Source organism: Castanea sativa, chromosome 9, assembly GCF_040712315.1.
Source record: "Castanea sativa cultivar Marrone di Chiusa Pesio chromosome 9, ASM4071231v1".
NCBI lineage: Eukaryota > Viridiplantae > Streptophyta > Magnoliopsida > Fagales > Fagaceae > Castanea > Castanea sativa.
Window position 1 is genome coordinate 13607911 of NC_134021.1, and position 21915 is coordinate 13629825.

At 32.1% G+C, this 21915-nt stretch overlaps 2 protein-coding genes across 2 annotated transcripts; both read right to left on the reverse strand.

Annotated features, from left to right (window-relative positions):
• Window positions 1-2604: 2604 nt before the first annotated feature.
• On the reverse strand, window positions 2605-4332 carry LOC142609778 (uncharacterized). Its single transcript, XM_075781496.1, has 2 exons — window positions 3847-4332; window positions 2605-2939 (listed from the first exon to the last, which is right to left on the reverse strand). Exon 1 carries the CDS (start codon window positions 4185-4187, stop codon window positions 3849-3851), a length of 339 nt encoding a protein of 112 aa, XP_075637611.1. The 5' UTR covers window positions 4188-4332; the 3' UTR covers window positions 2605-2939; window positions 3847-3848.
• A 10553-nt stretch (window positions 4333-14885) lies between these two features.
• On the reverse strand, window positions 14886-21688 carry LOC142611060 (putative anion transporter 3, chloroplastic). The gene is made up of 8 exons (XM_075783084.1): window positions 20923-21688; window positions 17713-17939; window positions 16978-17323; window positions 16835-16879; window positions 16545-16691; window positions 15901-16038; window positions 15733-15766; window positions 14886-15443 (listed from the first exon to the last, which is right to left on the reverse strand). The coding sequence occupies exons 1-8, from the start codon at window positions 21391-21393 to the stop codon at window positions 15274-15276; spliced, it is 1578 nt and encodes a 525-aa protein (XP_075639199.1). The 5' UTR covers window positions 21394-21688; the 3' UTR covers window positions 14886-15273.
• Window positions 21689-21915: the final 227 nt, after the last annotated feature.

The following is a 21915-nucleotide window of genomic DNA, read 5'->3' on the forward strand; positions in this document are numbered from 1 at the left end:
TTGCTTGTTAGAAGCAGCTGAATCTCTTCCCAAGTGTCTGTATGGAGTCGTTTGGCAGTGGAATATTACAAGACTCGGATAAACTCAACATTATCGCACTCGAAGTCGGAACTTAAAATACTAATCTATTGAGAGAAGTTGATAGTCTCAGTGGCTCCAAATTATAAGAACCAGTTATATGCGGAAAATTTTGACAATTTGTTATAAAATGAGAATGGTAGATGAGACTAATTAGTGTTAGTCCAAAATTCTTCTTAAAATGATGTGATTATTTTCTAAAAAAGTATAGTCAATACAATATATTATATTTTCTAAATTAAGCTATTTATATATGTCATTTAAAAGTGTTTCAAATTTTGTATTTTTTATAAATGAAATATAATGCATTTTTTATGTAGGGGAATACCTATGAGAAATAGAACAGGTCTATTTCAAGCCTATAAGAAATAAAACACATTTGCTTTTGTAAGATAATCTCAAATCCACAAAGAGTTTCTTAAATCCATAAGATAATAGATTTGAAATCCACTAGAGAACAATATAAAAATCCATAACGATAAAGAAAAACTTTGTATTTTTATTAATAAATAATTAATTGTCAAAAATGTTTATAGACTTGGACTGAAATCAACCGAATGGACCAAATACTACACTAATGTGACTCAACTAGAACATAGCAACTATAAATATTAAACTTCAATTTTTAGATATTAATTAATAGGAAATGTTAACGAATTCCCTAAAGACATTTATTAGTAAATAATTTTTGGAAAGTTTTTATGAAGAAAAAAAAAATATATATATATTTTAATAGCTTTTTCAATTTTTCATAAAAGTGGTATAAACATTTTCCTAAAATGGTTTATTAATAATTGAACACTAGTTAACAAAGTCCTTAATTAATATAGATTAAGTCATTCAATTACCAATAATTTCTTTCTCCAAAAAAATACCAATAATTCTCACGAACACAAATTATTTATTAAGGAAGATGGTGTACGATCTCAAGAAAGAAAGTATGGGAAGAAATAAAAGCTAAATTTCATCTGACATAAAATCATACATAAAGATAACATGAAAAGTATAGGATTGAAATCAAGTGCAATACTTAGGGCATTGCACGGATGCAATTGGTATGGTTTTTGCAACTTTAAATCTCAATCATTAAATATAAAAAATGAGGAAAAGTAAAAAAGTAAAGATAAAAAAGTTATAAAAAAAAAAAAAAAAATTGTGAGGGACTTGGGTGAATTGAGCCCAATCCAAAAAGATATATGAGTGTAAAATTATCTAGAGAAGAAACATGAACTGACACCAACGGCTATAAAGAGATGTAGACACAGATTCCTTAAGACCACATTGAAAAGATAAAACACAAACCATGTTAACAAAGACCAGAAGAAAAACATATGACGGAAAAAGAATTAAAGAATCTTATGTATTTATAAAACTCGATAGTTCATAGTATTTTTGACAGAGACATTCGAGGTTCCAATCCTCTCACCCTATTGTAATGGCTGAGTTATAAATTATATATATAAAAAAAAAATCTATATATTACATCAATAGAAATTACTAATTTTTATATATTTCATACTCTATTCAAGTATTTCAAACTAAAAATTATAATTGAAATTCTATTTAAATTTCTCTATTCAAACGAGCCATACCTTGTTTTTTTTATCTCTCTATTGTTTTTAGCAGAACGATGGTAAAAGGGTTGCACACAACATAAAGAGCCCAAAAAGAAACTTTCCCTTATCGAGGAAGGTAATGATCCAATGTATTCCAACAGAAACTACTCTAGAAACTTGAACATCTAATTAGTTTTGATTTATCTCTTTTGTCTTGGTGATAATTTTACATCCCTTCAGTCCTTCTCACAAGTGGTATTGACATACACTGAATATTTTCAAATAATTTCACTGATAAACTATGAAATTCTCTATTATTATAAAGTTATAAACCTTGAAACTCACAAATTTCCCACCATTATAGCCTTATGATTCACAAATTCAAAGTTATACCTTGAATATTTTCAAAATTCAGACTGACTGCAAAAGTTCCCTTCACTATGAGGTTTGTTTTTCATAATTCAATAGTTTTGATGGGGGGATTTGAACCTTAGATACCTCCGTTGGAGACACCAAGAGGTGCCAACCAATTGAGCTACAAGGTTTTTAGCCACCATGATGTTTATTATTTACAAATTCAATATCACACTACAGCAGAGTGTGGAATATGTTTCCTGTAAGTCATCCACTCTTTACAAATTAAACTAAGAACACAACTTGATCTAAAAGCTATTAATCTCAGTCCAGTAAACACTTACCGATTGTAACAGACTAACAGGTGAATGGCTTTCAATATGAATTTTTATTTGAACAGAAATATTATTGAAGCAAAATACCAACTACTTGATTTACCACATGCGTGCACTCATGCACTCACACAATTCAACTGGTAACTCTTGCAAAGAAATTTCAATATCAAGACGTACCTCAGAACTTTGGCTGCAATGAGTGATTCAAGCTTTTGATTACAAGTGAAACAATTGCTAAAGAACTTTAATACCAGGATTCCATACTTTAAGAAACAATCACCCAAGAAACTTTTGTGAAATTTATTCAGCTAGAAGGTGCAACCAAATGCAATTTATGGTCAATTTAAATACATGTGCAATATGGTGGGAGCTCACAGATGTCTTGTGTTTAGACTTTAGCCAGTAACTCTTTCACATAACCAATTTTATCCTATACATCTAAGACCAACAGAGCGTGGTGGCAGTACTTCACCATCAGATGACATCCTGCTCTGGATCAAATCCAACTCATCCGGAGGAGGAAACTGCAATGCATCCTGCCCTCTATTATTGATGCATTCAAGCCTCACATTTACTCTGGGAATTCCAAGCTTAGCAAAAGGGTCACCAACAAAACCTGAAACCAGTAAAAGCCTCATGAACATAAACCCTCAATGCCTAACCTTTGCTGAAGGCATGATTTACATAATTGGGATTTGAGTGTCTAACCCATAATTTGAATAATGCTTGTTTAAGTTGAGATAAACTGAAGGTATGCTTGATTATATCATTGGTATAAATCTTTTTAAGGATGTTCAAGTTTATTTTTATTTTTCTTTATTCATTAAAGCAGGAATAATGGTTAATCATGTATTTTTTTTATAATAATTCACTGGTAAATCATGTTATCTTCATCTCATGTGCCTGTATTTGATTATTGACCATATTAGTAGTTAGATCAACCATCCACAGTTTAGCTTAATGAAATTTCAGTGTTGACATTTGAGAAAATGGACAGCTAGGTACAATTCAAGATAAAGTGCATAACATGCTAAGAAACTTTAGAGCAAAAGAAAATAGAGAGTAAAGTGGTCCTCAGTTCCAAAATTTTCATACCAAAACCACATAATGTGCAAATTGACATTATCATCATATCAGAATATCCATGTATTTATAGTTGTAATAATTTTTAACAAAACACATCCATGTACTCGTAAACTCATGTTTTAACCAAACAATCCAGCCATATTTACATCAAAAAGCCTCAACCAAAGGTTATGGACCCCTTATCAATTTGTTGTATCCAAGAAACAAACATACAACAACCAATCCTTGGTCACAAAAATTTGGGGTCCGATATGGATCGCCTAGTCAGGTTTGGCCACAAGTATTCTTTTCTGCCATTCCATCCAAAGTCATGCTATTTGTTCTTTACTCAATTGAAATGTCATTTTTAAATAAACAATCAGTCAATAACATACCCGAGAACAAATACTGATTGAAAGCAAAACCAGTATATTTCTCTACAGCATAGAAAAACTTACAGTTAAAAGGCCTGCAATACAGGCCTCTTTCCAAGCCTCTTGATCTCCTTATCCATTTTCCCAGTAAGCATCAACCCAAACATCTTGTAATCACAGAAAAGAGACCAAAATGGATGCCCAAACGTGGCCGGAACATTCCCTTCCACAAAGAAATGGCTGTACCAGGCAAATCCATACCCAGAGACTGGCACAAAGAGCAGAAACCACCAGCTAAAAACCACTGAACAAAGCATGAAGAAGATAGATATAAGTGTGCCCATGAAATGCCAGCGCCTTGTGGATGGCTTTGAGTGCTGATTCACATAAAAGGCCCAGAACTCTTCTAAGCTCCTGAAATTCATATCTTCCAAAGAAAAGCAAAATGAAACCCAAATTCAGAAATCCTATTGATTTTTCTTCAAAAACCCTTCTTGCAATTCCTTATCAAGACTAAACCCAAACCCAAATCAAAATCTTGACTTTTGGGTCCTCTTGAAATCAGTGATTAACCCAAAAACAGAAGCTAGGTTTGGCTTAACTTTCATAGAAATTACACAGGATTGAACCTAGGTAGGTGATACTGGGTATGACTCAAAAAAAAAATATTCAAAGTAAGACTCCTTGATATTTTCACCTATTCACTATGTGAGGTAGAGATGTTAGTTCGAACATGTGCCTAAGAATCTCAACGAGGTATTTAGGAAAGAGAGTACGTTGTGTTGGGTTTGAAGGTTGAACTATAGCTCTCTCAACAGTTTCTGAAAAATTCAAAGTAGGTTTTGTGTCTTGTTCGAACCAATCAGTGGGAATATTTTATTTTATTGTGATTCTTTCTTTTTTACAACAGATTCTAAGCCGCGGTTGTATAAAAAAGTAATTTTAGGATTTGAAAAAAATTTCAACCAATAATAATTAATAACTTATAATTTTTTTTTTTATGAGACTCTTAATAATACGTAGATGGTTTTTTTTAATGATACTAGCATAAAATAAACTGCTATAATTTTTATCACAATTATTTTACGTGTTAAATTATGATCGATTGGTCCTTTCCTTTTCGTATGAACTTATATTTTTTCTCGTCCGTTCCTAGTCTGCCACGTGAACCGTGCAGTATAAGTTGAGCGAATTTATATCTTCTTAGAATTTTTTGAGACTTAGAGGGCGTTTGGATTGCACTTATTCCTGCGTCTGCGTTTTCATTTTTTTTTTTTTTCCTCCAGCCGCAAGTGTTGACCCAATCTTCTATGAACAGTGCATTCATGCACTGTTTACGGACCCACAAATTTCACTTTTCAGCAACTTTTTCATTAAAAATGGGTCCAACGGTGCTATTCACACATTTTAAAATTATTTTGCTACAGTGTTTTCAATTTTCAGTTTTCAATTTTCAGCAATAAGTTCTATCCAAACGGACCCTTAGTAGATATCAACTTGCCATTTGGTGACGTGTACCTACAAGAAAAAAAGAAAGAATATAAAAAAGGACATTCTTGTTTGTGAATAGGAGATTCTTTAACTAGTCATGCAATAATATTTTTATTTTTATTTTCAGAGATTGTCTGAAAATTATGTGATTGGCTAATAGCCTAATACCAATGAGTTTGCCTTGTCTATTGCATTTATCCCATTTGGTTGGTCTAGGCAGAAAAAAGAAAGAAAGAAAGAAAAATATCCCATTTGATTTGCTCTGCCGAGTAATAAATATCTTTAATTACATTTATATATATATATATAACAATTTTTTTTATCACTAATTTCGTAAAAGTGTCATGTTTGTAACATTTTTAGACCACTTTCTATTAAAATTTCTTTTTTTATCTCTCAATAATAACTTGTCCCTTAAAATTTGTTAAGAGAATGTTTTTAAAATATTATAATCCCTTAACATTTGTCATAGTCTTGTTGCTCAATAGCCATACCCCATTCGGCCCATTCTCTCTTGAAAGAAAATCTAGATTAAAAAAATATATCCAATCTTCCACTTGTTATTAAGGAAAAAAAAAAAAAAAAACTTTCCACTTAGTTATAAGAAATAAATTTCTTACTTTTTTTAACTTTTGAATTCTCCTCGCTCATTAAAAAAAAAAAACTTTTGAATTCTCCTTTTTTTTTTTTTTTTTGGGTAAGAATTCATTGTTCATGGAGCTGTGCAATCAATTGGATCTTGTTAACAAATGCCCTTAGAGCGTTTATTTATGAGTTTTTTTAATAAAGTTTTAATACTATTTTCATGAAAAATATAAAAAATTATTTTTTTTAAAAGTCATTTTTTCTTCTTTTCTTATAAAAATTTTTAAAATATATATCGTAAACCAATGTCTTTAGAGCATTAATTAACTTATTCCTTAGTTTAAATATTATTACTAAAGGGAACATATAATAATTATTATTATTCTTTGTCTAAGGCTCCGTTTGGGAGTTCATAAGGGAATGAAATAGAATAGAATGTAATGATCATAAAGGAATGGAAAATAATATAATGGAATTGAATGGAATGTGTAAGGGCACAATTTGTACTTGGGCCCAACCGTGTGAAGGGTGCAAGCCCAAATAGCCTTATACAATGAAATTTGTAAAGCGTGAGCTTGAAACTTAGGTTTTATGGATATTGGATAACAAGTATGGTGGGCTCGATCACCAATACATGCACAATGAAATGGTTTTATGACAAAAACTCTCATCGGACGTTAGCCGATGATGAATTATATTTTCCTATTCTTTCCACAATATATTGTATTTGAAGGTGGTGTGTACAGTATTTTTCTCTCTCTTCTCTTCCGATCCCCCTTCTTGAATGCCATTCTTTTCCCTTTATATTATCTTCCTTCTTCCTACCATCCTCCACGTATGAACTAGATCACCAATCTAGATACTTGTTCCCATCCACCGTCTTCTTGAAGCCCTTAAACAATAATTGTAACACTGTCCACCACTGTTCAGAGATCATTTCTCCATTAATGCGGCCAGAGAAGTAGGTGCAGAGTCTTTAATGCGGTGGTAGCAGCTTTCTCTAAGATATTTCTTCTTCACTCCTTCTTCCTGTGCTCATGTGGAACAAATTCTCCCTCATCAAACCTTTTAGAAATCCCTTACATACACTAGGATGTATGGTATGCCCTTTATTTCATAGAGCCAAGGAGATCTCTCTCCTCGGACCATTTCCACCAATTTCTCTCGTAACAATTTTTTTGTGGGCCTTTATATCCAGCATAGTCATTATCACTGAAGCCTCCTCGGACGAGCCAATATTCTCAGATCAAGCTCAAGGCCCACAAACACACTTTGACTCTTCTGCCCCCACAGAATGTATTTAAGTAAGAGAAATGAACGGAAAAGAATGGAATTAAGCAACCTTGATTGGATATTTTAAAATAAAGGAATGAAAATGAATGGAATGTAAGTAATCTTGTTTGAGAGTAACATGTAAGGAATATAATGAAATCATTTTGTGATAATATTACTATTAGAAAAAGAGAGAAAGAAAGAAAAATATCCCATTTGATTTGTTCTGCCGACTGATAAAAAGGAATCTGTGGCTCATAACCAATAGCAATTTGACTCATCAATGTTTTGAAAGACTAATTTGTAGTATTATTTATCTAATTAAAGAATCTAGACTCTGAATCTCATTCTTCAGTGAGGTATAAATATCTTTAATTACATTTATATATTTATATATATATATATATATAAACATTTTTTTTATCACTAATTTCTGAAAAGTGTTATGTTTGCAACATTTTTAGACTACTTTTTTTATTGAAATTACTTTTTTATCTATCAAGAATAACTTATTATTTAAGATTTGTTATGAAAATATTTTTAAAATGTTATAATCGCTTAACATTTCTCATAGTCTTGTTGCTCAATAGTCATACCCCATTCGTCTCATTCTCTTTTGAAAGAAAATCTAGATTAAAAAATATATATCCAATCTTCCACTTGTTATTAAGAAAAAAAAAAACTTTCCACTTAGTTATAAGAAAAAAACTTCTTACTTTTTTTAACTTTTGAATTCTCCTCTCTCAAAAAAAAAAAAAAAAACTTTTGAATTCTCCTCTTTTTTGTTGTTGTTGTTGTTGTAAGAATTGATTGTTCATGTGAGTTGTGCAATCAATTGGATCTTGTCAACAAATGCCTTAAAGCATTTATTTATAATTTTTTTAAATAAAATTTTAATACCATTTTCATGAAAAATATAAAAAATTATTTAAAAAAAAGTCAACTATTTTTTTTTCTTTTCTTATAAAATTTTTTAAAATATATTTCGTAAACCAATGTCTTTAGAGTATTAATTAACTTATTTCTTAGTTTATTATTATTATTATTATTATTTTTTGTCTAAAGCATGTAACGGTGCTATTCTATTAGATAAATTAATGTCCTTTCATATGTTTATTAATTATATAAAAAGAGGCAATGCCTCTACAGTGCCATTTTGGTTTAGTTAGCCACTTTGTCCTTTTTTTTTTTTCGAGTCTTCTATTTGTACTTTTTTTCCTTTTATATATATTGTTATACTGATACAACAAATTTTACAATATTTTCACAATTATTGAGGTGTCAATTTCTTATAAGTCAAAATAAAATAATAGAATATGAAACTATGACCAACCACAACTGAAAATAAAGTGTTTTGTGAAAATGTTGTGACACTTGTTAGGTGAATGTGTAAAAGCTATCGTACTTTTGGTTTTTTTTTTTAGGGACTTTTGGTTTGTTCAATATGTATTTTTTTTTTTTTTTTTTTTTTTTCAATCATCTGTTTGTGCTCTTTTTTCTACTAACTATAAAAAAAAAAGAGGCAATGCCTCTACAGTGCTCCTGTTGGTGTAGTGAGCTTTTTTTTTTTCCCCAAGTTTTGAACAGTTGCTATAGTGTCACTTTGGTTTGTTCATGTGGCACTGTAGCTACGATAGCTACAACAATTTTTTTTTCTAGTCTTCCATTTGTACTTTTTTTCTTTTAAATATTTATAAGAACCCACATATATATTGTTATACTGACACAACAAATTTCACAATATTTTCACAATTATTGAGGTGTCAATTTCTTATAAGTCAAAATAAAATATGAAACTATGACTAACCACAACTGAAAATAAATATTTTGTGAAAATATTGTGATACTTGTTGGGAGAATGTGTAAAAGCTACAGTACTTTTGATTTGTTCAATATGAACTGTTCATCACTTTTTTTTTTTTTTTCAGTCATCGATTTGTGCTCTTTTTTTCTATATATAAAAAGGTGAATAGACTCATGAATAGTGTTATGAACAGTATTTTTGGTTTAGTGGCTTGCCTTTTTCCCCATTTTTTTTCCTTCAAGTTCACTAACTTGGTTTGAGCTTTTTTTTTCTTTTTCTTTTTCTTTTTCTTTTTCTTTTTCTATTCTTTTAAAGGATTGTAGACGCTCATTTTTTGCGAGCCCAACAGGGAAGCAGGCCCCAAGTCATGGGCAAAAGAAGGTATATGGAATGCCATTAAACTAAGTGGCAGGAATAATGGATAGTGGGTCTAAAAAGCAAATAAATGGATCCTGAGGAAGTAAGTGGGCCTAAAAAGGCCCGGAAGAAAGTAACAACAAACCCATGAGCTGTATGGATGTGGAAAAGTGAGAATGGGCCACGACTGCTACAGCAGGCCCAAAGTAGTGCAAGTAAAGAAAGTAAGGGGCTATGGAAAACCCATGACCCCAAAGAAAATGTAAGAAGTACTTGGGCCGAGGAAGCCCAAGAAGTTAGTAAAAGCTCATGGGAAATATAGAATTGAAAGAAAAGGCCCAGGACGCCCAAGAGAGTAAGTGGGCTTAGGACACCCAAATGAAAGTAGGTGGGACAAGGGAGCCCGCGAGTAGCAAGAAGCCCAGTAAGATCATTGGGCATCCGGAGAAAGAATAAACGGAAAAGGACTAAAGTGGCCCAGCAAGCTTGAGTCAAGTAGACCTCATGGCAGGCACAACAGAATTGTGTAGCAGGAAGCAAGTAACAGGAGCTGGGAATAAAGACATGGAACGACCCACAACCAGGCAAGGCCCAGCCCTTAGAAGATGCAGGCCATAAATGAAGAGTCAGGCGATATAGCCCATGCCGAAAGAAGCCAAAAACAAGTAGCAGACTGGGTAATTTGACGTTCAGACTGCGACAAACAGATGAGTAGCAGATAGAATTTTGAATAAGTATGAAGGCAAGGCACGCGCAAGGCTCAGGCACCATCAGCCTGTACCCAACCAATACAAGAAATGGTGAGGTCATGGGTCAAAGGTAAGGGGGTATGGTCTGGCGGTGGGGAGGGGGAAAAACTCATTTTCATGTTTCCTGCTCAAGCCTTTTTGGAAATACTGTCCTGCTGGGATGACATACTACTCAAAAGAGGTAAAGCTGGGTGAGAACCACTAGGTGCATGCCGAGAGGGGTAGAGAGAAGAAGAGTATTCACACCGTGCCAGGTAAGAGTGCCACAAGGAACAAGCAAAACAAAAAAAGCCTTCTCTGTCTGAGGCGGAGGGGCGCTGGCTGGGTGATTGACTAGTTAGTGATGGTCGGCAAAGGAACCTATGCTAGATAAAAAAGGTTAAGGGCTAAAATGGTAAAAACTCAAGCACGGTTAGCCCTATATAAGGAGCCCTATTGTGCACGGCTAAAGGAGAACAAAAACCTTTGTGAGATAGTTGCTAGAATCACAAAACAGGGGAGCAAGAGAAACAAGAAGAAAAAGAGAGAAAGAATAAAAAGAGAGTAAAAACAAGAAAGAAAAACAAAAGAAAAGGATTAAAGAAAAAAAGAAGTAAGAGAGAAACAGAGAGAATAGAGTGATTGACATGCATCGAATGGGTTAATCTCCCTCTTCCCCTCTAACCCATGCTCTCTGACGACGAAAGAAAGAAACTTCACTTGACCCAAGTTACTTAGGCCCGTTCCTTCAAAGCAGCTAATTTCCCTTCTTAGAGAAATTAGTAGCGTTGAAGGAGTGGTTCCCTTTCCTGACGCAGAACGGCTTAACGCGGCAGGATGACATTTATTTCTTTAATACGCTCCTTATTCTCCATCTAAAACTCATCCCTTTATTACCATCGTGTAAAAAATAGGCACCCTTCATTAAGGCCCACTGACTATTTTGTCTAAATTTCTATTATTATATTTACTATGTCTGTCTGTTGTAGTTAACATGATAGTTTTGCCTACCGTAAGCGCATGATCAAGACCTGACTAACAAGGGCATTGTTTGTGCACAAGCCGGACCAAGAAGGTTTGCTCTCGGACCGGTCCCAACTCCTCGATCTAGAAAACTTTGGGCCTAGTGTAACGGCAGGTGGCCCAGCCCTACACTTGCAAAAAAGGCCCACACAAGGATCTTTATATGTTTACTTTCTACTTGTAATGTAAGCTTACATTGTATACACACAAAAAGTAGCAACTATTATATACATTTGCAAAAAAAAAATTGTACAAATTTTGCAAATGTTTACAATATTTTCCAATTTTTATGTGTTTACAATATAAATTTGCATTGTAAGTGCAATGTATATTTCTATATATATATATATATATATATATATATATATAAATAAATAGTGAATGAGAAAAGTTACAGTAATTTTACTACAGTAGTTTTGGTTTGATTAACTTTCATTGTTTTGCTGGCCTTTTTTATTTTATTTTTTAATTTTGTGAATGCATAAAGTTGTAGTATATTTGCCATATTATATTTGGTTTGTCCACAATAATTTTCACAACACTTTCATAACAAATCAAATATGATAAATTGTTATTGGTTCTAATTTAAACTTACCAATGAAACTACTTTTTTACCCACCAATAACAACTCGTAGTAACCTACTACTTATAATTTGTTGTGAAAATGTCATGAACATAACATTTTTTTGTGTGAAAAATGTTAAGACATCTTAATGTTGTCACAATATTTTCATAACTATTGAGCTATTAATTCTTTACAAATTAAAATAAAATATAACAAAATTATAAAGGTATTATGAAAATGTTGTGTCATTTTGTTGTGTTTTTAGAAATTTATTGTTGGTTTAATCAACTTTATTGAGCCAAAATTCACTATTCCATATACAATTTTCTTGGGTTGACTTTTTGTATATTTTTTTCTTTACACACTATTTAAGTAAAAATACATAGTTTTGCACACAAAAACAAAAACAAAAACTTAGGGAAAAACATTTTTCATCCTTTATGTTTGGGGTAGTTTACAATTCTTTCTTAAACTTTAAAATCAAGTAATTTTTCCCTTAATATTTTGGAAAAGAGCAAATATGTCATATTGTTATTCTCTCAGTTAAACCCTAATGAAAACTTATGATTCTTAAAATATTTTATTGTGTAATGTCTAAATTACTCTTGCTAAATTTAAACATCCTAAAAATTTTATTTACGTATTTTGAGTTTTAAATGATAAAAATTCTTGGAAAGTTAGAATGATGATATTTAATGACACAAGCCTTTGTTATCTTTTTTATTTTAATTTTTAATTTTAAATTTCTTAGCAAAAGTCAGTTGTTTATTGTTGGAAGATGATGATATTCGTTATCATTTTTAGAAGTTTGTAGAGAATAGATATATTGTCTTTAGCAAGTAGGTACTAAAAATCTATTATAGTTAAATAAATATTTATATGTTAAATAGCTATCCTAACTTTGTAGTTGATCAAAAATTTTAAATGAATGAGATCAATTTTTTACGACATAATTATCAAAATTCTTAAAATTAATCTCTTCTGATTAATGTAAATCTTTATATACTTTAAAAATCAAATGATTCATATCTTTGTTTTATAATACAAATAAAATCTAGAATTGACCTTAATTATTACAGTATTTTTTTTTCACAGTAAACACATGCCTTGCACGTGCTGCCTTAACTAGTAAAGAATCAATGAAGCAACTAATCACATTCGGCTGTTTGTCATCTCCTAAATCACAAGAGTACATTTAAACCCAAAAAATAAATCGCCTAAATCTTTCTGGTAATGTCCTAGTTGCCACCTCATTACCATAGACTAATAAAATGACTGAAGTTGCATTAACAGCTATGGCTTACTTGTTAAAGAGTCTTAAAAGATATTCCCTCTTTTTTCTTTTTTCATGAAAAGAATTAAGATTAAAATTTCTCTATCCCCACTTGTTGTGAGAATTAAATTATAATATATATGTGCGTGTAAGTAGGTGCAATACTGAAAATCATTTATTAGGTACATTTATTGTATCCCTTAAGTCCTCAACCACATGTGTTTCTGTTAAGACTATAAATGAACCAAATCGATCATAAGCAACTCAGGTTTGGTTTGATAAAAATTTTGTTCATATTTGTTTGTTTATAAATAAGTCAACTTGAGCCTTAGTTTTAGGCTTGTTTGATAAACAAGCCGAGCCCAAGTAAGAAAATTTGTTCACGAAAGCTCATGAGCTATTAGGTTTGATACAAAACAATTCAAGTATAAACTCATTTATAAGTTTATATGTGTTAGTTAAATATACTCATTACACATATCTTAATGATGACATGGCCAACATGGGGCCACTGCCAATTATCTTAATTTTTTTCTTCTCTCTAAACTAATCAAGAAATACTTTAGACTATTGTTACATTTAAAAATAAATTAATTAATTAAGTTGGCCACATATGATCCTTCCCTATCAATTATCTAAAGTAAAGTTACGAAACATATTTGTATTTTCTTATTCATAGTAGTTACAAACAAATATTTTTCTGGTTCTTCACCATATAATGTGAATGTAAAATTTGTATTTTGAATAATTGTTAAAACTTTAGACAGGAATGATGAATGAATGAATTTAATTATGTAAAAATTTAATTTGAATAATTTCTAATTATAAGTTGGACTAAATGCACGATAAAATGAGTACACAATTCTTTTTCCTTAATTTTAGAGATTTAAACATTTGATAATGTAATTTTTTTAGATCTCAAGCTCAAAAGTTTCTTCTGAGCTCGAGTTTGAGCTTGGTTTGACTAATTAATCAAGTCAAGCCAATCCAAACTCAAGCATTTTGATTTTCCCACAAGCTCAATTTCAAATATTATTCTTAAGTTTGTCATGAGCTTGAGCCAAACTTGAGTTTTTTACTTTTCCTAATGAGCTAAACTTGAATATAAACTACTCGACAAAACTCAGCTAGTTTATAGACCTAATTTCTATGTAGAGAAATTCTAGTCACTATAGCCACAAACCTTTTTACTGTAGCTCTTACATTTTTCTTTATGTTTTAAGTCTTTTTGACCAGTGGTTTTTCTGTTTATACTTAACAAGTTGCCTAATTAATGGTTGAAAAATGCTAAAGATAATACAAATTTTACTTCATTAAATTTACAAACTGATGTGATAATAAATGTAATTGATGGGCTTTAACACCTCATAAATGAATATTTGAATTGTTTATTTATGATTTATGACAAGTCAATTTGTAAACTCAAAGTAGTCAAATTTTTGTATTAGCCATAACACTACTCTTAATAATAATAATAATAATAATAATAATAATAATGTGTTTTTACAAACGAAATGCTAAAGTACTACAAATTTTACTACATCAATATTACAAACGAGTATGATAATAAATGAAATTAGTGAGTTTCATGTATGTCATAAATGAATATATAAATTATCTCTTTATAATTTTTTTATAATTTGTGACCGACGCATAAGTTTGATAGCTGAGCTCAATGTAAGATGCGTAGTACAGATATCATATGGCAGGTCATTTGTTGCTTAATTAACATCGAAACCATGTCAATTCTTTTTTGAACTACACAAAATAAATAAATAAACAATTGAGCGTCAATGTTGATAACTATAGTGTCCGTTTGAATACCGTTTATTTTGCTAAAAATTTATTGCTGAAAATAATAAAAAAATAATTTTTGAATTACTGTTCACTTCTGGATTACTGTTCACGGCTGAAAACACTGTAATTTTGCCTTAATGTACATGTCCCATGAACAGTGTAAGAGGCGCTGGTAAAAAAAAAAAGACAAAAACGTAGAACGTGGAGGCTGGACGTGGGATCCAAACGGGTACATAATATACTATTTTCTCACATTGTTTCAATTTTCTTTCTGTACTGCAACTGAATCCAACATCTACAAATGGAGCGAAAGCCAAAAAAAAAAAAAAATGGCATGTAACTTGATGTTTTCTTGCAGAGAGACCATCAAATTACTCATCACTTCTAGCCAATGACCTTTAGGTTAGATGACATTTCCTGATGCGTCTAACAAAGATATTCACGATTCAAATTCTCCCTCCCCACTTAATATGTGCCAAACCCAAAAAAAATTAAAAAATACTCATCATTTTCAAACCATTCATGCACAAATTTTCATCCTAAATTTCCCAATAGAACTTCCCAGTATTAGTAGAAAATGGTAGGATGCTAAATTGTGTGAAATTTCATTCTAGAGCTAGAATACTCGCTCTCCAGTAGCAAACAGGTTCCAGAATATAGTTGACATGAAATAGAGTCCAGCTGTGACAGTCAAGAATGCCTGGAATGATCCCAACCACTGTACAAAAAAACCAGTTCCAATTGTGCTGACTATTGCTGCTAATGTCCCAAAAGAATTTGAAATCCCTGTTAATGGAGAAAATTATTGCCTTTAGAAACAAATTTTAATTTTTTGGGGAAAAAAAGTAACACAAAATTACAAATATCATTTTCTAATAAAAATGCTAAAATTATTACCAATTTTTACCGCAAAATACTTACAAACTAACATGACAGTGAATACAATTGGTGTCACTTCAACAATCTTTTGTGACTCACTACACATCAGTTTGTAAGACTTATATAGTAAAATTTGTAGTATCTCTAACCTCACTCTTTTCTACTAACTGAATAAGAAACATAGGCAAGAACATACCATGAAGTAGTCCAGCATATTGAGGAGCTATATCCTGTTCAAGGAAACCACGGAAGTTTATTAAATTTGAGGTAAAATTACTGATATTCAATTGCTATACTGGATTATCCGGAGAATTATCAACATTTAAGTTTTACCGTTTATTATGACTGATAAAATGAAACTTACTTGTATGTTGAGGAGAAAGCCAGCTTGGCTAAAAGAGCTCAAGCTCAAGGCTATTGTGATGAAGACCGACGCATGTACGGGTGTATTAACAAAATTCAAGCAAAGCAATGACACCCCAGGTCCAATGAAACCAATAGACTGTTGTTCAAAATCATACATCAGCATAGTGATAGATCAGAGAATATCATGTAGACTTCTATATTTAGAAGGACTTGTAAACATATCTTGATCACATAAAAGTTCAAGTAAGCTGAGTTAAAAACTGATTATCAAAAAAAAAAAAAAAAAGCTGAGATAAAAACTGAACAATGGAATAAACAAAGAATGGCACTTCTTATAACCCATTTGAGATGCAATATATTTGTGCTTTCTGCATCTCCTTTTATAACAAATCTAGATCATTGGGGATGTTTCCAAAGCCTCAAATGTACAATATAATCAAATGCTAAAGTTCAAAATTTACTTTTTAATTGGAGATTTTCCACTTTCTCATGATCTTTTCTTCTACTTTATGTTCTTTGCCTCATCCATAATGATAAACCCTTAATTCTATTAGCAGATTAAAATCAAAATATCATTTTACAGAAGATTCCCAAGTATTAGAATTACAATGTGCTACTACAAGACAGAAACAGATGAGGTACCTGCATTATCTTGCGTACTAATGTCAAATTGATGCCTGCCTTGATTAAATAATCTGATGTTGCACCTGCAACATAGCCAGAAAGAGCCATTGTTCCCCATGGAATGGCACTAAACCATGCTGCTTGCTTCAGGTTCACATTAAATACCTAAATTCATGAGGGAAAACAAAGAATATTATTAAGCACCAACAATAATTTATAATGCATTATCAACACAGGAAAACAATTTGACATCTTTCATGTATTCAATAGCAAGACAAGTTGTAGAAATTGAAGAAATGAGTACTTACAGTCTTGAAATAAACAGGCATCCATGAGAGAAGAACAAAGTATCCCTGTAATGACAAGCGCTTTTAGATTCTTCATGCAAATTCATAAGAATTTAACCAAGTGAATAAGTATTTTCAGTTAATTTAAAAAGAAGAAGACTCACCCAATTGTTGGTTATATTAGCCAATATGATAGCCCATGTTGGTAATTTTGATAATAAGAGCCGAATAGGGGGGAACTTGCCATCGCTTACTGAAGAGTCAGTTTTTCCATCCTGGATTAGTCGCAGCTCTGATTTACTAATAAATTGGCTTTCTTGTGGATCATTTGTGACTTGTGTCCACATTGACAACCAGAGCAGACCAAGTGATGCAAAGAGAATGAAAGGACCAGTAAGTCCAATTGATGACAACATAATTGGAGTTAGTAGTAAGCCTGCTACATTGCCAAGATGAAATCCAGCCATGGAGATACCCACTGCACTTGCTCGTTCATGGTTTGGAAACCACCTAGACACATTGGAATAGCTGGAGTTCAATTATAGTTTTTATAAGAAAGAATAAGTTGAATCAACTTTTAATTAAGATGGCTAAACCAATTCTTGAACCTAGCCTATCAACTGGCTATGCAAAGAAGTTTATAGATATGCATGTTTAAGTTAATAAACCCATCAATAGGAGAAACAATAATAATAGTAACTTGAACACATTGTTCAACATCAATTAGAAAATTATTTTGATGACCACTGTACGTAACTTTCAAGCTTGTCAATTAATTCAACTCACTTATCTCTACAATATACTCAAGCTGAACATAGATTAAGCCTGACAAATTTGTGATTAGCTCAGTTCATTTTTAAGATCTCTACCATTACTTGTCCGGATTCGAAAGGCATTACCTTGACAAAATGATGCCCATGGCAGGTAGAGCTACGCCTTCAGCCAATCCAAAGAAGGCACGAATGGCCAAGAGGCTGGTTGTGGAGTGGTTGGCAGCCCACGGGGTGAGCAGGGTGGCCAATGACCACAAGGCCACACCAGTTGCCAACACTCTCTTTCCCCCATACTTGTCTATTAAGGCTCCTCCAACCACAGATGAAAATATATATCCCCATAAAAAGGATGACTTCAAAATGTAACATTCACATCAAATTAGTCAGGATGTCAATCTAACAACATGGTCAGGAAAGAAAAACACAAACAGAAACCAAAAAAGAGAGAAGGAAACAGGATGTAGAAAACAAGCACTAGAAAATAAGTTTGCAATTTAGAGTGATGTTAGGGATATTACAAATTTTACTATACATAAATCTTACAAACCGATGTCTCCCCAATCACAAAAAATAAAAAAACAAAAAAACATTGGTTTATTCTACTTTTCTAATCGTTTCAAATCCAGATTTTAGACTCTCAGACATCAACAACTACAGCTCAGGTCTAGGTACCTTTTCTACACTGTTTTAAATTTTGCATTGCACACAAGTACTATAAGTACTACCTCGTTTAGTGCCTAAACTATTTAAATTTATTTGTAAAGTATTCAAGATACCTTGGATTTACAAGCATCCAAATAAGCACCTCATAGATAATACACATATATGATTCTTAGAAACAGTACACAATTACATAAAAATTTTCTTATTGTGTTGCCAAATTTATATATTATGAATGGTTGCTTCTACGAAACACCCTCTCTTGCAAGGTGAGTTCTATAGTAGATTTCACTCTATAATAAGAGGTGGCGTGAACATCACATGGAAAAAAAAAATCATTTTCTTTGTTATTTCAAATTGTACCCCAATCAAAATTTCTATAGAACGGCTTGAACCCAAAACAGTTTTGGTTTGGGCTACGTATTATAGGTGAATAGTCCTTTCACAGATTATAGGTGAATAGTCCTTTCACAGATAATGTCACAAAGTTCTAATATGTAAGCATGTAACCTTTCCCTTGTGTGTATGGGTTTATTATCATCTTTCAGCTCACTATTCACTACCAAAGGAAAATAAACTGTCCCCTCCTACAAAAAGCCAACGGGCCCTCTAATTTCTTCCAAAGAAGAATGGTTGGTAACCATTTATTAAATAATACAGAAGAGTTTAGTGATATGAAAAAGTTATTGCAATCCTTCTCATAATTATTAAGGCAATTTGTCGTAACTAACACATAATAAAAATAGCATAATAAAAATAGTAGAAGTAGTACTACTTCTACAATACTTTCATAATAAATTATAGGTTATAAATTGTTATTAGTTTTAATTTAAACCTACCATTAATTTACTGAAATCATTTTTTTACCTATCAATAATAGTTTGTAACAATTTGTTACTTATAATTTGTTGTAGACATCATATTTCTCTAATATATTACCTAAACAATTGGTTGATAGTGTGAACATTGTTTATGGTGAATATTTTATTAATAAAAAAAAATTATTGAAAAATATTCTTGTTTGTTTGTTTGAGCTGAAAGGACCAGGAAACTTCGTTTTCAATTATCGCTAAAGTATCTAAATGTTTGTTTAGATACCGTTTATTGTTGAAAATTAAAAATATTGTAACAAAATATTTTTTAAATATGTAAATAGTATCACGTGACTCAATTTTAAAATTTTGCTAAATTTCTTACTTGCGAGTCTCATAAATAATCCACGAGACAAAAAAAACCGTTGGTATCCAAACTTACACTAAGTTCCTTGCTACAATCATTGTTCAATTTTTGGTAAGGTGGCGGCGAACCAACAAACGCCACATCTCAACTACCAAGATTTTTGTTTTTTTCTCCTTTTGATTTTCCATGTCAAAAAGCACGACTGTAAGAGTCAAGAAACGAAAATAAAAATCTCACTTGTAAAAGTAGAGAGAGTTCTTCACCTACTTCTATTGTCTCAACTTTTGTGGGTCGTCCAATTTATTTATTTTTCAAATTATTAACATTTTAAACAATTTTTTCACCATTAACAAGACATGCGATAGTTAGTACATAATAAAGTCATATCACATTATGATTCAGGATACCAACCACTGATAATCAATGATATCAATAGAAGGTTCAGATAAAAATGATGGTAGATAAATAAAATAAAATAAAGAAGTAGTAGTATTGGCCCTATTGGGTAGAAAAATAAGTTTGAGAAAATAAAAACGCTAAAGCCCACAAAAGAAAGAAAGTAAAGTGATGAAGAGACGAGAAGAGGAAAGGGAAGAGAAAGGGAGAAAAAAATTATCATTAACTTGTTTGGTTGGTAAGAGAGAAATGGAGGTAAATATAGTTTATTAGTGGTCCTACAATCAAAACTCTCTTCTCTCGTTTTTCTTTCTTCCAATTTGGGAGGAAAAATTTGGCGAACCATTTTCTTTCCTTCAACCTAATCCATTCTAACCAAACAAAGGATTTTATTTCCTTTCCCTTCTCTTCCCTTCTTTTCTTTTCTTCCCTATTACCTAACCAAACATAACCTTACAAGAGAGAGAAAGTTTATAGATAAATTTTTTTACAAGTAATGATGTGTCATATTGTTGTCAGTGATATGTACAAATATAGTTTATTAGTGGCTCTTCCCATCAAAACTCTCTCCTCACTCCTTTCTTTCTTCCAATTTGGGAGGAAAAATTCGGTGGACCATTTTCTTTCCTTCACCCTAATTCATTCCAACCGAACAAAGGATTTTATTTCCTTTCCTTTCCTTTTTTTTTCCCTTCTTTTCTTTTCTTCCCCATTTCCTAACCAAACATAACCTTACAAGAGAGACGAAGTCTATAGATAAATTTTTTTACAATGTGTTAGATTTTAGATTGTTGTCAGTGATACTTACAAAAATTATGTCATAAATAGACCTAAACAAGGGACAATAATATGAATAAGTCTTGTGTCATGTGGCACAATAGATGCTATAATTTGTACATGTGACAAGTTATGATCAGTGAAAAGGTGAAAAATTGTGGTTAGTGGAGGAGTGATAGTTGGTATATTTTATGCGGCAATTAGAAGGACTCCAATAATATAATCTAAACTCAATTATTGTGTTTGTGAAATTTGTTGGGTTACAGAGTCCAAACAAAACAACATACACACATGCTGATGAGAGTTTTAAGATTAGCATGGTACCTGCACAATACCCAAGAAAGAATTGGTCCACCCAAATTTTGTAGCTAGCGGGACGACAGCGACAGACATGACGACTCGGTCAGCATTACAAAGGCACATAACACAAGCCATCAAAGCCACCACCTTAAACCTCTCTGGCACCAATACTTTGGCAGCAGCCACCGCTTCATCTCTTCCTCTCCTCCCCATCAACACCCCTCTCTCTATTCCCTCCGCCGTACACTTCACCTCCCATCTCTTCTTTCTCTCTTCCACCACCACCACTCTTATTCCACTCTTGTGACTCAATGATAAACTCTCGACCTTTATTGGCTTTGTGTGTTGGGTGAGTCCTCTTGGTTCAAACCCCACCTGGGTTTTCCTCAACTTTATCAAATTTGATTGTTTTGAAGTCCCAAAACAAGGACACGATGATGATGAAGAAGATGATGACAAATGTAGCAGGCTTTTGGCTGAAGTTTGGGCAGCCATTAGAGAGGCTTTTTGGAACAAAGAGAGAGAAAGAGAATGTTGTTAAAGACCTATCAAACAAATAGACATTGATGGAGAAACTGTCAAAAGGATTTCTTTAAATGATGCATTATAAAATTGGACAATTCTTATAGGTGAGTTCTACTAGGGGTTTGGGTTATAGAAGTGGAATTAAAGAAAAGTTTAAGGGGAAATGAAATAAAAAAGTTGGTTTTGGGGTAGGTGAGAAAAGGAAGGGTTTTAGTGCAATTTGGTCTTTTTAATTCAAAACTTGTGTTATGACAAAAGGGTATTTTGGTCACTGAGTGAAATTTGCATGGTGCGGCTTAGGGTTAGTTGTGCTCATGGGAGTAGAATACACCTACGTGGCAACACGTGTAGTCGTAGCTTTATGCCTTTGTGTTCACCAACCTCGACAGTCGACATGTTGTCTTGTACAATCCAACATCACGTGCTTCCCATCAAACCCGGCATACCGGTTACCCGAACTGCCAGTCACATTGCCATTTTCAAACTTTTTTT

What these genes read in the sequence shown, in the direction of transcription:
- LOC142609778 (XM_075781496.1), bottom strand. Translation starts at nt 4,187, where the DNA reads ATGAATTTCAGGAGCTTAGAAGAGTTCTGGGCCTTTTATGTGAATCAG.
- LOC142611060 (XM_075783084.1), bottom strand. Translation starts at nt 21,393, where the DNA reads ATGGCTGCCCAAACTTCAGCCAAAAGCCTGCTACATTTGTCATCATCT. An exon ending in ATGGGCATCATTTTGTCAAG is followed by an intron (nt 17,324 to 17,712) that starts GTAATGCCTTTC and finishes CAATGTGTCTAG; the next exon opens with GTGGTTTCCAAACCATGAAC. An exon ending in TAGTACGCAAGATAATGCAG is followed by an intron (nt 16,039 to 16,544) that starts GTACCTCATCTG and finishes TTTGAACAACAG; the next exon opens with TCTATTGGTTTCATTGGACC.